The sequence below is a fragment of the Abramis brama genome (assembly GCF_963993115.1).
Source record: "Abramis brama genome assembly, chromosome: 23".
Lineage (NCBI taxonomy): Eukaryota > Metazoa > Chordata > Actinopteri > Cypriniformes > Leuciscidae > Abramis > Abramis brama.
This window is the reverse complement of record NC_139985.1, coordinates 17759817-17775797: the sequence shown is the minus strand read 5'-3', so window position 1 is coordinate 17775797 and position 15981 is coordinate 17759817. Positions and strand designations below refer to the sequence as shown.

At 36.7% G+C, this 15981-nt stretch overlaps 1 protein-coding gene across 3 annotated transcripts in view; it reads left to right on the top strand.

Moving 5' to 3' along the window:
- The window catches only part of slc4a10a (solute carrier family 4 member 10a), a 44723-nt gene extending 29570 nt beyond the window's left edge, over positions 1–15153 (top strand). For 2 of the 3 annotated variants that reach the window (XM_084100916.1, XM_084100915.1), the window contains 19 exons: positions 310–398; positions 769–926; positions 1040–1127; positions 1237–1383; positions 2215–2315; positions 2431–2605; positions 2696–2829; positions 3418–3663; positions 3788–3893; positions 5273–5434; positions 7206–7319; positions 7431–7592; positions 7689–7940; positions 8054–8122; positions 9325–9498; positions 9586–9708; positions 9834–9898; positions 10505–10615; positions 14939–15153. In XM_084100916.1, the coding sequence (XP_083957042.1) occupies positions 310–398; positions 769–926; positions 1040–1127; positions 1237–1383; positions 2215–2315; positions 2431–2605; positions 2696–2829; positions 3418–3663; positions 3788–3893; positions 5273–5434; positions 7206–7319; positions 7431–7592; positions 7689–7940; positions 8054–8122; positions 9325–9498; positions 9586–9708; positions 9834–9898; positions 10505–10615; positions 14939–15020 (2558 nt within the window). In that variant the 3' untranslated portion in view covers positions 15021–15153. Of the gene's footprint in view, positions 1–309; positions 399–768; positions 927–1039; positions 1128–1236; positions 1384–2214; positions 2316–2430; positions 2606–2695; positions 2830–3417; positions 3664–3787; positions 3894–5272; positions 5435–7205; positions 7320–7430; positions 7593–7688; positions 7941–8053; positions 8123–9324; positions 9499–9585; positions 9709–9833; positions 9899–10504; positions 10616–12215; positions 12253–14938 lie in introns of all 3 variants that reach the window. The other variant, XM_084100917.1, reaches the window with a different exon arrangement.
- Positions 15154–15981: the final 828 nt, after the last annotated feature.

Genomic DNA, 15981 nt, shown 5'->3' with positions numbered 1-15981 from the left:
TGAAGTAGTTTTTAGAGTACCGCAATTTGTAGTTGACCATTAGATATCCAACCTCATCTAATTGTTTCTTCACTGCTTCTAGATTCAGGTTTTAAATTTGATTTAGATTTAGACAATGCTAGGAGGTTTGTAACTGACTTCCTTAATCTGTTTCTTACAAATATTTTTAAACAGGTAAGTGTGCATAGGTCTTAATCTCTCTATGACCTTAACATTACTGTCTTTCTTCTAAAAACAATCAAATCTGTTTTTATATGTTAGTCTGTTATATATTTCCTCTGTTTTGTGTGTTTGCTGCACTGCTTCCAGGTCAGATGGTGTCTCCTCAGGCTCAACCCACCACTACAGAGGGACGTGGGGATGGCAGTCGTGAGAACAGTGCTGTTGACTTCAGCAAAGTAAGAATCACATTTCAGACGTTACATTACATTTCAGTAAAGACTTTTACATTGTTACAAAAGTTTTATATTTCAAATAAATACTGTTATTTCAAACATTCTTATTATCAAAGAATCCTGAAAAAATTTCATATTTAGCAGCTGTTTTCAACATTGATAAAAAATAAGAACTGTTTCTTCAGCACTAAGTCATCATATTATAATTTCTGAAGCATGTGACATTAAAGACTGGAGGAATGGCTGTTGAAAATTCAGCTTTGCCATCACAAGAATAAATTACATTTGAAAATACATTAAAATAGAAGACAGTTATTTTAAATTGTAATACTATTTCTCAATATTACTGTTTTTACTGTTTTTGTGTCTGCAGATAGACCTTCACTTCATGAAGAAAATCCCACCGGGGGCTGAGGCATCCAACATCCTGGTGGGTGAGCTAGAGTTTCTGGAAAAACCTGTGGTGGCCTTCATCCGTCTGTCTCCTGCTGTGCTGCTCAACGGCCTGGCAGAGGTTCCCATCACCACCAGGTAAGAGCAGAGTGATCTGTGCAAAAAACACATAAAATGTCTCAATCATTCAAGTTTATTTTGCAGAGCGGTGTGCCTCAGAGTTCACTCCTAAGCCCTTTGTCGTTGTGCAGGTTTCTCTTCATTCTGCTGGGGCCGATGGGGAAAGGGCCTCAGTACCATGAGATTGGCCGTTCCATCGCCACCCTCATGACAGACGAGGTTAGTGTTATGGGCAATAACTAATTACTGTTTATTTCTCTTCATGATGATATAGGCAACTGGCTATTAATGTATGTGTGCCAATTTCACATGAACGTCTCTTTTTCAGGTGTTTCATGATGTGGCTTATAAAGCAAAGGATCGTTCTGACCTTGTGGCAGGAATCGATGAGTTTTTGGACCAGGTGACTGTGCTGCCCCCAGGCGAGTGGGATCCCACCATCAGAATAGAGCCGCCCAAAAACGTGCCCTCACAGGTAACCAACTCCATGCATTAATTCCTCACAGATCTGATACTGGAATTAGTGATGCCCTGAAATTTCGACAACTGAAAATATTCCAGCCAAAAATCGTTGGTTTTGGCCAAAGGTTTTGGAGGGCCAAAATTATTGGGAAGAATCCCAATTCAGCGTCAGTGCGGAGTATGTGTGAACTGATGATTCTTTTCATCTTTACTAATTTTCATAGTACAAAATAAACATGACTGAACATCAGAGGTTATGTTGAAAGAGACCTACTGAAATGTATCATCATGTCTCATGTAATCACTCAATCAGATTGTAAACAATTTGTCACATAAAGTTACATTTACCTCAGGAAAGCTCATTAGTCAGTTACTGTAGTTAGCCATAGCAGTTAGTCAACTCTAGAGAGAAGCATTTTGCTAAATATATGTAATATATTGCATATTCATTATATTACTACTTTACATTTTTTTTATTGTACTGTATGTTTGAATAAAACTCATGAAAACATTTTTATTACAGCCACTGTTTAAATGTTTATATTTCAACAAAGAATTGGAGTAGAAACATAATCTAAACTTTAAAAGTTGATATAAAACTGCCTTGTGTGCAATTTAAATGTTAATATCAAACTTAGTTTTTAATTGAGTGTTGATTATTAAATACATTTGATTACTTAATTGATTATTAAATGAAAGTTATTTTCGGTTTTAAGCTGAATGAAAACTTTAATTTCGGTTTCGGTAACAATTTCATTTCAGTGCATCACTAGCTGGAATAGTTCATATTCTTATCTCCAGTCTGAAATCAGTGGTAATGTTGGTTTATGTCTAAATCTGGCAGGAGAAGCGGAAGGTTCCTCCTCTGGCCAATGGAGGGGCTGATCTGGGGGAGAATCAGGAGCACGGAGGCCACGGAGGACCAGAGCTAGAGCGCACAGGGAGGTGAGTAATCTATGAATATGTACTGTCCATATCTTTTTGTGTTCATAAATTCTGTCAATCCCCATGTCTGAGACAGACCCAGATCCCAGATGATGTCTTTTAATTATATCTACAGGTTATTCGGTGGCTTATTTCTGGACATCAAGCGTAAGGCTCCTCACTACCTGTCAGATTACACAGATGCCATAAGTTTGCAGTGTCTCGCCTCCTTCCTCTTCCTGTACTGCGCCTGCATGTCTCCTGTGATCACCTTCGGAGGTCTCCTGGGAGAAGCTACAGAAGGACGCATAGTAAGAACACATAAGTGAAATTATATCATGTACTGTATATCGATTAATTATGCTGTGACTGATGATATATTCTTCCCATTTCTCTCTTAGAGTGCGATAGAGTCTCTGTTTGGAGCCTCTATGACGGGTATTGCGTACTCTTTGTTTGCTGGGCAGCCCCTCACTATCCTGGGCAGCACGGGACCTGTCTTGGTCTTTGAGAAAATCCTCTTCAAATTCTGCAAGTGAGGCTCCTTAGATTCATTTGCAAAAAGCATTTAATGTATTTCAATGTCTGATTAATGGGGGAAATCACTAAGAATGAATTGTTGCGTTGATCTATCTATCTATCTATCTATCTATCTATCTATCTATCTATCTATCTATCTATCTATCTATCTATCTATCTATCTATCTATCTATCTGTCTATCTGTCTGTCTGTCTCTCTGTCTCTCTGTCTGTCGTCTGTCTGTAATTCTAATTGTTTCATTTTTTCCCAACTAAATTACTGGGACAGTTTTTAAAAAAAGCTAATACAAAGTACTTTCTCACAAATAAAAATGTATTAATTCATAATGATATTATAAAAAAGATACAAAGAAAAAAAAATCGATTGTGGGTGATTAGTGACTACAATAATAATAATAAAATATTATTTTTTTAATTTTTTATTAGCTAAAATATCACACAGGGAAGTTCCATTATTATTAAGTGAGTTTATAAGAGTCATTTTTATTGTAGGACAATTTTATTGTCCTACAATAAATTAGCATTTTTGAAAGTATAAATTGATTCAAGTCAATTCAATTTTTATCTGTGTCTTTCTCCCCAGAGAGTATGGTTTGTCCTACCTCTCCTTGCGCGTGTGTATCGGTCTGTGGACGGCCTTTTTCTGTCTTTTGCTGGTTGCCACAGACGCCAGCTCTCTGGTGTGTTACATTACACGATTCACAGAGGAAGCCTTCGCTTCCCTCATCTGCATCATCTTTATCTACGAAGCTCTGGAGAAACTTATTCATCTGGGAGAGACATACCCTTTCAACATGCACAACAACCTCAACCAGCTCACTAAGTACTCGTGAGTACTGACACACACCGACACACATATCATTCTTCCTAAAGTTCACAGCTATAATTCAGCTGTACATGTTGATAAAGTTATCAATGTGAAATATTATGATGTATTTGTGTGTGTTTTTCAGGTGTGTGTGCACAATGCCTACAGAACCCAGTAATGCCACACTGAATTACTGGGAGGAAAAAAACATCACTGCATCTGAGATTGACTGGTTAGGCCTAGATGTCAAGGTGAGTGTGACTATGGGTGCATTCAAGTCTTCCTGGGAAGTTTGTTTATGAGTTGGGAAGTCGTAATTACAACGTCAGGTACGTTTAAGTCAGGAGCAGAAAATATTCAGCAAGATTTTTTTAACTCTACTTCTACAAAATGATGAATAAAGAATGCGAATCAGGTGTTTTTGATTTTTTATGTTTTTATACAATTTGCAAAGGTAAATTGAATCGTAATCGTGTCCTATCATAACTGTCCAATACTATTGCATTTTGTACATGCGACTAGTTTTATTGTAATTGAAAAAAATAAAAATAGCCTTCATTTCTACATTTCTTCATTTACCATCAATACAGATGTCCACCATATTTTCTCACTGACACGTCCCCAACTCGGAAATTTGGGCTTAAAGAAGGTTGGGTAACACTTTATTTTACAGTGTCCTTGTTACATATGTTACTTGTACTTACCATAGTAATAACAGAAAATTAGGCATTGTTACATGCAACTAACCCAATCCTAATCCTACCCTAACCTAAGTACATGTAGTTAATTAATATTACACAGTACTTAAATATATAATTACACTATAACAATGACACCTTAAAATAAAGTGTAACCGAAAGTTGTTAATTAAAAGTTTCCCACTTGTAATTACTTTTCTGTGGTGTTCCTGTGCGTTCAAGTCGTAAATATGATCTTTCCAACATGATTTGAATGCACCATATGGCTATGTTCTACATGGAGTAGTAGTATGCTAAATTGTTACAGGACCTCCATAGCAAATTGTCACAACTGTTTTGTTGTCATGGACAAATATAAATATGGTTATTTTATGGTACGAATTCAAAACGAAAGTCAGTTTTTGCCAGTCTGATCAAATAATGAGTCAAGACAGTGTTAATACACAGCAAAGTACTTCATTTATCACTCTCAAAAAGGAAATGTCATCGAGTGCATTGCCACATATACTGTGCTCTAGTTGTATATCATCGATGCATACAGAAAATGTGCGTGCAGTTCATGGTATACACACTGCATACTACTTTCTTTCAAAAACAGTATGTAGTATACACCATCCCGAACATTCCCACGGACGTCTACGACTGCGTCTCATATCTTTGGCTCAGATATAGGTTAATACATTTCAGTGACTAATAAAAGCAAATCCTCTGCTGTTTCACCTCAGTTCCCCTCCGTTTCTATTTAAGCTCCTGCACACACGCACACGCACACACACACGCACACACAATCTAATCCACTATAAACAAATCCGTGTGATATTTCCACAGTTACACATGACTGCATATTTTATCCTTTTTTTTCTTGATGCTGTGTTTATCTGTGTTCTTCATCAGAAGCAGATGTGATCATTGTGTCTTATGTTGTGTCTCAGGGCTGTGTGGAGAACAGGGGTGAGTTTCTGGGCAACGCCTGTGGCCATCACGGTCCATACATACCTGACGTCCTCTTCTGGTCTGTCATTCTCTTCTTCTCTACGGTTGTTATGTCCTCTTTCCTCAAGGAATTCAAAACAAGCCGTTACTTCCCCACCAAGGCAAGAAGCTTGTGTGTGTGTGTGTGTGTTTCAGTATAGAATAGTACAGACAACTGTGGAAGTATGTGTGTGTGGATTTATGTGGATTTATCTGTGAAAAAAATCGAAATGTAAAAAATCGAAAATATCAAAATATATATGTGTGTGTGTATATATATATATATTTTCGATTTTTTACATATATATATATAAATATATATATATATATATATATATATATATATATATATATATATATATATATATATATTTATATATATAATAAGGTCACACTTTATTTCGATGGTCCACTTGAGACATTCTACTAACTACAAGTAACTTTGCAACTACAAGTCAACTAACTCTCATTAGAGTATTAGTAGACTGTAGTAGACTGTTAGGTGTTATGGTTCAGATTAATAGAATAAGTTGACATGTAGTTACAAAGTTACTTATAGTCTGTAGAATGTCTGTTGGGGGAGCATCAAAATAAAGTGTTAGCAGATATTAAGCAGACGGTCTACAAATACTTTAAAGGGACAATGTGTAGCTTTTTAGGTATTTTATTATCTAAAATCAATATTTTTATTCATAAATATGTACAAATACCTCTGCCAGTGATCAGACTAATCCTCGTAAACAAAGAATTTATTATCTTTATATACATGGGACGAGTAGGTTCACGGAGGCTTCCATGTAGTTCCGCCATCTTGAAAAACTATAATAGCAGAGAGGGACAAAAAGTACTAGGCCAACGTGTTTCCACAACGCGTTTCCGTTCAGAGCCAGTGTCACGTGACTGAAGCCAGCAGAAGCGGAGGAGCAGAGCAGAGAGAGGCGCTTGTCACTGCCCCGGCAAGTTTAAAAGGCTGCACTGTACGGTTATTTATACACCGTTCATTCATACATATCATGCTGAGTCACAGGATAAGGAGTCCTCGTCGTCGAAAAAGTCCAAAATAGACCGTAAAAGGAAACGTGACCGGAGATTACAAAACAAGGGTTAATGACGGGATAGCTAATGCAGGAGAAAGCTTTCAAAAGAGACGCTGAAGTTGCCTGCTTTCTTCTCGACAGGTAAGTCAATGTTACGGTCTTAATTACAAGCTTTTTTTTCATTGCTTGGTTGTGTACTTTATTATATAGACAGTAGAACATTTATAGTTAAAAGTTAAACAGGCTCTTTGATTAATAGCAGCTATTGAGTAAAGTAGAGAAGGCGCTGATGATGATGATATCTAACAATGCACGTACTTCAAAAAATATAACGAATAATGAAGGCATTACTACTAATTACCATAGTTCATGTTTTTCACAGTCAGTAATTCATACTGTAACATTCTTTTTTTCGTTGTGTCAAGTTGCAGTTTGTTTTAAATAACAAACCTGTTCACCCAAAGGAAAACTCGATTAAGTAGAAGACATCCTGTCATAGCTTTTTGGTACATAAATGCTACCGTAGATTTGAAAACGCGAGGTGCTGGAGAGCACAATTCGTTTGAATGCAAAATACAATTTCACCACTAGATGGGAGAAATTCCTACACATTGTCCCTTTAATGATGGGTAGTTGACATGTACTTGCACAGTTACTCATAGTTAGTAGAATGTCTAAAGTGGACCATCAAAATAAAGTGTGGCCTAATATAATATAATATAATGTAATGTAATGTAATGTAATATAATATATAATGCATTTATTTATTTAGACTCATTGTACCTGGCTAACTGAGACAAGGCTCACAGTTTCATGTTCAGTTTCCAGCACTCCAATTCTGTGTGTTTCTCAACAGGTGAGGGCAGTTATCAGTGATTTTGCCGTTTTCATCACCATCCTGACCATGGTTCTGACCGACTACGCTCTGGGGGTCCCCTCTCCAAAACTACAGGTTCCTAATGAGTTTAAAGTGAGTCGTTAAGAGGAGTATTACACTACTGTGTCATTTTCATTTGTAGATTTTCGCATAAATCCACATCCTCAGAATATCAATCTGTAATTGACTAATGACCTCTTACAGCCAACCAGAGATGACCGTGGCTGGTTCATCAGTCCACTGGGACCAAACCCGTGGTGGACCACTATTGTGAGCTTCATCCCAGCTCTGTTGTGCACCATCCTCATCTTCATGGACCAACAAATCACTGCCGTTATTATTAACAGGAAGGAACACAAGCTGAAGGTTTGTCACTACTTCACAATATGCTCCTTTTTTGGTTAACAAAGAATCTTGTACTCTTGCTGAGATGTCTTTCGTTGTGTATGTGTGCATCCACAGAAAGGCTGTGGGTATCATCTGGACCTGTTTGTGGTGGGTGTGATGCTGGGCGTGTGCTCTCTCATGGGCCTCCCGTGGTTCGTGGCTGCGACGGTGCTGTCAATCAGCCACGTGAACAGCCTGAAATTGGAGTCTGAATGCTCCGCACCCGGTGAACAGCCCAAGTTCTTGGGCATCAGAGAGCAGCGCTTCACCGGCCTCATGATTTTCGTCCTCATGGGCAGCTCAGTATTCATGACCTCCGTGCTGAAGGTCAGTGATCTTCTTTGATCAACTGATGATAGTTACAAACTTGCTTGCAATGAATAAGAAAACTTTTGCTGGATTTTATCTTTTAATGGTTATTATTTTGTTTTTGTCCTCAGCATATCCCGATGCCTGTGTTATACGGAGTTTTCCTCTATATGGGAGCGTCGTCTCTCAGGGGCATACAAGTACTGCAATTACTAGTCATATATTCTGCCTAACAGTTGTTCATTTTGACATTTGTAGGTGTGGCTTATGTGTCCCAGTGTTATTTAAGTATTATTTATACAAGTCCTTTATGCTCTTTGATAAAAAATACAGTAAAGACAGTAAGATTGTGAAATATGATTACTGTTTTAATATATTTTATTGATTGTGAAAGCTGAATTAGAGTCCCAGTGTTATTTTAGTATTATTTATATACTATTATAATATTTATTCATATTTTAAATTAGCTTTAATTTTACATTTTCATTTTTCATTTCAAGGAATTTTCATTCATTTTGTCATATGCTTTTGTCATCTTTATTAGTTTTTTTTAAACTTAATTTCATTTTTGTTTTATTTTCATTTGTATTTAGTTATTTTATTTGTACGGAAGAGGATTAGGGCCAAGCAATAATAAAAAAATAAAACCATCTCGAGATTAAAGTCACTATAATGCGAGATTAAACTTGTTAAATTTCGAGAAAAAAAGTCGAAATAGAATCTTGAGAATAAACTCATTAAATATCGAGAAAAAAGTCGTTGTGTTTTGAGAAAAAAGTCGTTAAATTTCAAGAAAAAAGTCGAAATACAATCTTGAGAATAAACTCATTAAATTTTGAGAATAAAGTCGTTGTGTTTCGAGAAAAAACTCGTTAAATTTCGAGAAAAAAAACTCAACACAACTTTATTCTCGAAATTTAATGAGTTTATTCTCAAGATTGTATTTCGAGTTTTTTTTCTCGAAATTTAACGAGTTTTTTCTTGAAACACAACTTTATTCTCGAAATTTAATGAGTTTATTCTCAAGATTGTATTTCGACTTTTTTTCTCGAATTTTAACGAGTTTAATCTCGCATTATAATGACTTTAATCTCGAGATGGTTTTATTTTTTTATTATTGCTTGGCCCTAATCCTCTTCCGTATATTTGTATATTTGTTTACTTGTATTTATTTTACATTTTAGTACTAAAAGTTCAAGTTTTTTTTTGTTTTTTTTTGTCACTTTTTTAAGTTTAAGTTTTTCATCTAAAATGTGTATTTTATTTCAGCTTCATTTCAATTAACGAAAACAATTTTTTTATTGTTTTAGTTTTAGCTTTAGTTAACAAGACTAAATTGTGTCCAAATACAGTCATATTGTACAGTTCTGACCGTGTTGGTGTGTTCGTGTTTGTCGTTCAGTTTTTTGATCGTGTGAGACTGTTCGGGATGCCGACAAAACACCAGCCTGATTTTATCTACCTGAGACACGTCCCGCTGAGAAAAGTTCACTTGTTCACCATCATCCAGCTCAGCTGCCTGGTGCTTCTCTGGGTCATCAAAACCTCCAGAGCCGCCATAGTCTTTCCTATGATGGTAAGACGTGTGTGTTTGTGTATATTTCGGTATGTTTGCATGTATGATCATCAAGATCTCATATGATGTCTGTGTGTTTTCTTGCAGGTCTTAGCCCTTGTGTTCATCCGTAAGCTGTTGGATTTTTTCTTCTCTAAGCGAGATCTCAGCTGGCTTGATGACCTCATGCCAGAGAGCAAGAAGAAAAAACTGGAAGATGCACAGCAAGAGGTACAACCATCACACACTGCTAGTGGTTGCAGCCTGAGACGACGCTATTGGCTGGCAACGACCAATCACTGAAGGCAATGTTTTAAAAGTACAGATCACCAACATGTTCTTTCTCTCACTTTCAGGAGAGTCAGTGTGTCTTGATGGAGGAGGAAGGAATTGTACAAGTGCCCCTAGAGGGGCATTATAAGTAAGTAGGATTTGTTTTGACAGCATTTGTACACTGTAAAATTGGTAACCTGTTGTTGTTACCATTTCTACATAATCTAACCCGTAAATCTAGTCCTTAAGATTTTTAAAAAATAAATGATACAGTATATAAAAATGATTTCTGAAGGATCATTTGACACTGAAAACTGTAGTAATGACTTAGAGACATTTGTATTAAATACATTGAAGTAATGAATTACATTTTAAAATAGAAACATTTATTTTAAATTGTAATAATATTTCACAATATTACTATTTTTACTGTATTTTTAATCAAATAAATGCAGCCTTGGTGAGCATAAGAGACTTCTTTCAAAAATCTTACAGACACAAAATCTTTGAACATTACGGTTTATTTTTTACAGTAGGAAACATTTTTTCAGTGGAATATACAAAGCATACTGTCAAAAATATCTAAATAATTTCATTTCACATATTTCATGTAGAAACAGCCTGGAGTCAAACGTTTCTGTAAAAATGTTTAGATGGCCTCTTTTTTTGAAGGACAAACTTTCAAAATGTTCTTTCAAAATATGACATAACAGAAATAATCATTAAAAATGCTAATGTGTTTGCATTCATTAAGGGACGATCCATCCACGGTCAACATTACAGACGAAATGACAAAGACGTCTTTTGGAAACGTCTGGAAAGGCCTCAACTCTGACAGCACCAACAAAGATCAAAGCTCAAAAAGGTTTGGATTTAATATTCCCTCAGAACATCCCCTGGCATGCATAACAATATTCAAACATGTCACTTTAATCTCACCGCAAACCTGCAAACATTGCATTAGTATAGATGAAAATACATACACAGTATTTTATGTTACCATGGGACATTTTCAGTTTCTCGATTCAGTAGCGGCACGCTTTTATTCCCCCTTTTGGAACATTGAACTGAAATCCTACTTTTAAAGGGGTCATGAACTGCATTTTTTTAATGTTCTTTGAACATTAACATCACAGGCATCTCTATCATTTTGTTGCTCGAGTAATCCTGTGTTTGCATCTATCTCGTATTTACTACTACATGACATGTGTGAATTGGTGGGCGGGGCTAAAGAGGCAATAGCCGCTTTCCGACCAGAGGAACCTTTTCACAGTTCCTAGAACTATTGGCTAAAGTACCCGTATGTCGGCGTGTTTGCACCGCAGGAACTAGGAACGATTTTAGTTCTAGGAACTCCATTTGGAGGAACTAATTTAGGTCCTACTTCAGAGTAGGGTCTAAACCAGCACTATAGGAACTACCCGTGACGTTAGTGTACACTGATTGACCGAATGCTTGCGAAACACCACCACCCGCCATTTTTAAAACAGCTAGAATGTAAACACACAGATTATAGCCTATATATTTACTCCATAAACTAACTATACAAACATGGAAAACAGTGATAGATGGGTCTCTAAATCTTTATGCTGACGAGAAAATCCAACGCAACTTTGAGGGGACCAAGCCAAACATGATTATGTTTATCTGCCCAGCTAGCAACACTGGACATCAACCACACGGCATAGGCTAATAACCTTTTTTTCATATACTGTCTACTTTCTATAACAGTTCTATCTAATAACATATTATACAGTACTGTTAGACAGATCGCTAACTAATAAACACAGAGAATGCGAGCATTGTTTGCTCTGGCGTTCTTCTCAGCGCCATCAAAATAAAGGTCTGTGGCGCCGTCAAAATAAAAGTCACCGTGCTTGCGTCACTCCCTTACCCCTCCTACCAGTTCCTATGGCCACTTGGCCAGTGCGAACGCAAACAGTAAAACCGAGTTTGGGGGAGAGTAGTTCATAGAACTGTTTAGAAGTGGGCAGTTCCTAGAACTAAGTTCCTGTAACTAATTGGTCGGAAAGCGGCTAATAATGTAGAAGTAGGCGTTGATCTTCTGTAGAGGCGGTCTTTCATCGCACTATTACGCCATACTGTGACAAAATCCAAAACGAGTTGTTTTGCGAGCTTGGTTTCAATAAAAGAAAAAAGAAAAAGTTTTAAGTTATGAAACGTACAGGATTTTTTAATAGTACAATGACCTCTTATGTCAAAAGATTAAGGAAAATTTGATTTCTCAATTCATGACCCCTTTAAAAACTCTGTTAAAGATCAAATAAGCAACATTTTCATTCTCAGAGCAGAGTTTGGTCATGTCTGAGCCCCTCAAAAAAATTGAATTAGCAATCTAGCAATATATCTGTTCAGTGAACTCAAACATGCTGTTCTCTTAAAAATGGAAGTGTGAATATCAGGCTCATATCATGACTGAATTTTTCATCCCTGTCACTCATAAGCTCCCTCTCCTAATGTCTCAGATGCTGATTTCCAAAGGTAAGACACAACCCAACCCGTCTGTGCATGATCACTGTATATACACTAGTGCTGTGGGTACGATGGTTCATGTTTCCTAAATGTTCAAACCTTTTCTCATTTTTCTGAAAAACATTGTGTCTTCCTTTTTAGAGGTTAAGTAAGGGATAATGTACATCCAGCCGGTGGTTCTCTCAAAATACCCCCCGACAGGATGATGAGGACACCGACGCGAAGCAGAGGGGTCTTGATCAGCCTGAAGGGGGTTATTTTGAGAGAATCACCGGAATTGACCAATCAGAATCAAGTATTCCACAGAGCCGTGTAATAATGATAATTCAATAATTCCAGGCTTTACAAAGGGCATCTTTCTAAAAACACGGGAATCCTGTGGGATTCAAGCTCTTTTTTTCCTGGGCATTTTAGCCTCTGTGTGCATGTTTGTGTGTATTTGTTGAGAATGTTAAATGCATGGAAAAGCATGATTTCAGACAGGTTAACTCACTGGGATCAGATAGTCATGTAAAATAATGACTGTCAAAGTTAACGCATACAGTTAACGAAATGTATTTAACGCTCTTTTTTTTGTTTTTAAGTCTGATATTTAGTTTGACCTCTGTTTCATTCTGTCCTGTGTGAATCTGAATATTCAGTCCCTGGTAGAACTCAATAATGTTTCTCAGTAAATTCTGTATATACAATATTATTTATTTATAAATCAAACCTATGTGGGATGTTCAACAAAAAGTCTAGAGTGATTATAGATGTGCACACTCCATTACGAGAGTCATCAACACAATAATTATACTTTTATTTTTCTTTCCAAAAAATGCTTCAACAGATGAATGAAAGAAGTGTTTAATATTAATTGATATTTACTTAAAAACAAATGCTACATTTTTAAAAATAATAAATAGTTATAATTAAATAATTCTAATATGATATATTTAGTACAATAATTAATTATTTTGATCATTTGACAGCACTAATAAATCATAATAATGTAACTTTAACTTTTTATCATAAAGGAGCCAGGGTTATTATTATAATTGTAACTAAAACTAAAATTAAGACCATAAAAAACATTTTTGTCGCATTTTAATTTAGTTTAAATTTATGTACTAAATGAAACGACAAATATGGAAATACATTTTTTAAAAACTACACTTTTTACCGACTTTTTTTTACTTGACAAAACAAAAAATTTTATGAAATTAAAATGAAAATGAAAAATATAAACATAAAATCTAATTCAAAATATTAATAAGACTGTGATAGTATCTCAATGATACAAAAATAACACTGTAAGGCACTCACATAAAACGTCTCAGGTTACGAAGGTAACCTTTGGTTGCCTGGGAAGGGGATTGAGTCACTGTGTCTTCATCAGCATGACCTGTGTCTGAAGCACGTGTGTACACACGACAATTTCATTGGCCGACGACAGTCCATGACGTGATGTGATGAGCTGAGGTGACGTGGCGCTAACAGACAGCAGACAAACAGCTAGTAGTGACCATAGACAGTAAAAGAAATGGACACGCCGACCCCATTGGATTCAACGAAGAAAAGTGAAGTCAATTAGAAGCACTCACTTCCTGATGGCTGAGCGTACTGCGCAGACTCAAACTGAGCTTGACGACGTAGATGTGACGTGAGCAACCCGTCTGTCTTCTAGTAGCTGTGCAGAGAGAAATCTGAATCATTCCCTTCCGAAACTTGCAGAGACAGAGGGCGTGAGTAGGAGGTGTCCATGAGCTAGGAGCAGGAGCAACTTTTGCTAAGTATTCTGATTAATTACCTTTTGCCTCCACGTCCCCCCGATTGCCTGCGAGCTTCTCCTCCTGTCCATACGGTAATTTCTCTACTGTGCGACAGAGAGTCGCGTGGTTATGACGCAATCGTTAGCCTATTTTTACAAAAACTGCTTCAACGGGGCCATAACGTAAGATACAAGGTAATGGAGCCTTTTATACATTTTCGTGTTTCTTTAGAAATAAATAATGGACAAATGGAGTGTTTAAACGCCACAGATGTAAAGTTATTCGCTGTCAAAGTGACGCCAAAATGAATGGGAGTCAATGGAATGCTAACAGCAGGTGATGGTCTGCTAATCAATGGCGGCGCCCGGGGAAGCTTTAGTTTCAGCTGAAAGATTTCCCCCTTGGTAGTGACATCAGCGGCAATCCACCTGTCACTCAAGTGGCCACGCCCTTAATTATGCAGAACTTTAAGTCTTAATATCATTTAAACGAACGAGTTATATAAAAAAAATTCACCTTCTTCACAGTTGTCATGAAGGGCAAAATTAGCTATATAGACAAAACCACTTTTTGTACCAGGCTGTAAACATTTTTTTTTCTGCTGTAAAATTGGGCATATTAACATGGGGGTCTATGGGATTGACTCTCTTTTGGAGCTTGTCTCTCTAGCGGCCAGTCGATGAATTGCAGTTTAAGTCACTTCCGTGTTGGATTCAAGAGAGAGACCGGAAGGTTGCTGCTTGGTGTACACACACGTGTTTCAGACACCAGTCACACTGATTGCGTTCCTTGTAGCGTCAATCCAAGACTCCCACTTCGAAAGGGAACTGTACGTATTCTTTTGCTCCAAGAACAAACTCGTGACTTGCTGTTTCTCGTCAGCTTTTCGACTATACTTTTTTTTTTTCTCATGGTGATGTAAATCTTTCTCTATTATTCTTCAGCTCAAAAGTTGTGGGTGCCATTGGACATAAGCGAGGTGATGAAGAGAAGGAGACAGATTTGGATAGAGAGACAAGTTTGTGAGTTCTTGTATTTCAAAACACAGTATCGTGCCACACTACAAACACCACTAAATGCTTCTGTTCTGTTGTGTGTGCCAGTATGTGCTAAGGCACCTTGTTATATTTACATATTTTTTATGTGTGTGTGGGTGTGTGTGTGGGTGTGTGTGCGGGGGGGGGGGGGGGTGGGGGGTGGGGGGGTGTGGGGGGGGGTGTGGGTGTGTGTGTGGAGATGCCGCCCACAAGGAGGAATGTTGGGTTGTGTTTATCGGTCCAATTGTAGTTTCACCTATAGAAATGTAAAAACTATAATAGGTTACTTTTGTTTTCAACCAGGTAGAGTGTATTTTGTATGTTTTATAATTTTTTTGACTGTAGTTAGTTCCTATTGAAATCCTTGTCTTATAGCCTGAATATGTTTATTGTATAAAATTCATTCTTTTTTTATTATGCATAAATTATAAATATTCATTTGTGGGCATAGTTCAAATATCATAACAGGAAGAAGCAATTTCTGATGGAAGATGCAAATGCAGTTCTGTCAGCTTTTTCAATGTCTGTGCGATTACGTCAAAATGTTCTCCACACCACTAAATAAGATACTTGATGTTAACATTTGCTACTTACGAACAGTGACCAATATTTTTTTAAGTACTTTTATGAAGTTTTCCCATTTTGTGAATTTTATTGTAATATTTCCCTAAAAACACAAACGTACAGTCCGAGTGCTCTGTGCTCGTTTTAAAAATTTTCTTGAACTTCTTGATATGAAACACATCCATATTCATAAATTCCCTGGTTGTTCTGACTGTTTTTTATTTTATTTTTGAAAACTGTTATTACGAAGCTTTCTCATTTTGTGTAGCACTCAACCATGCAAATAATAGTAAACATATATTTTGTTAAAACGTTGCAAATAATATAACTGTATAGTGTTGTTTTCACAATGTTTCTGAGTGACAGGGCATCTGACTCCTCTACAA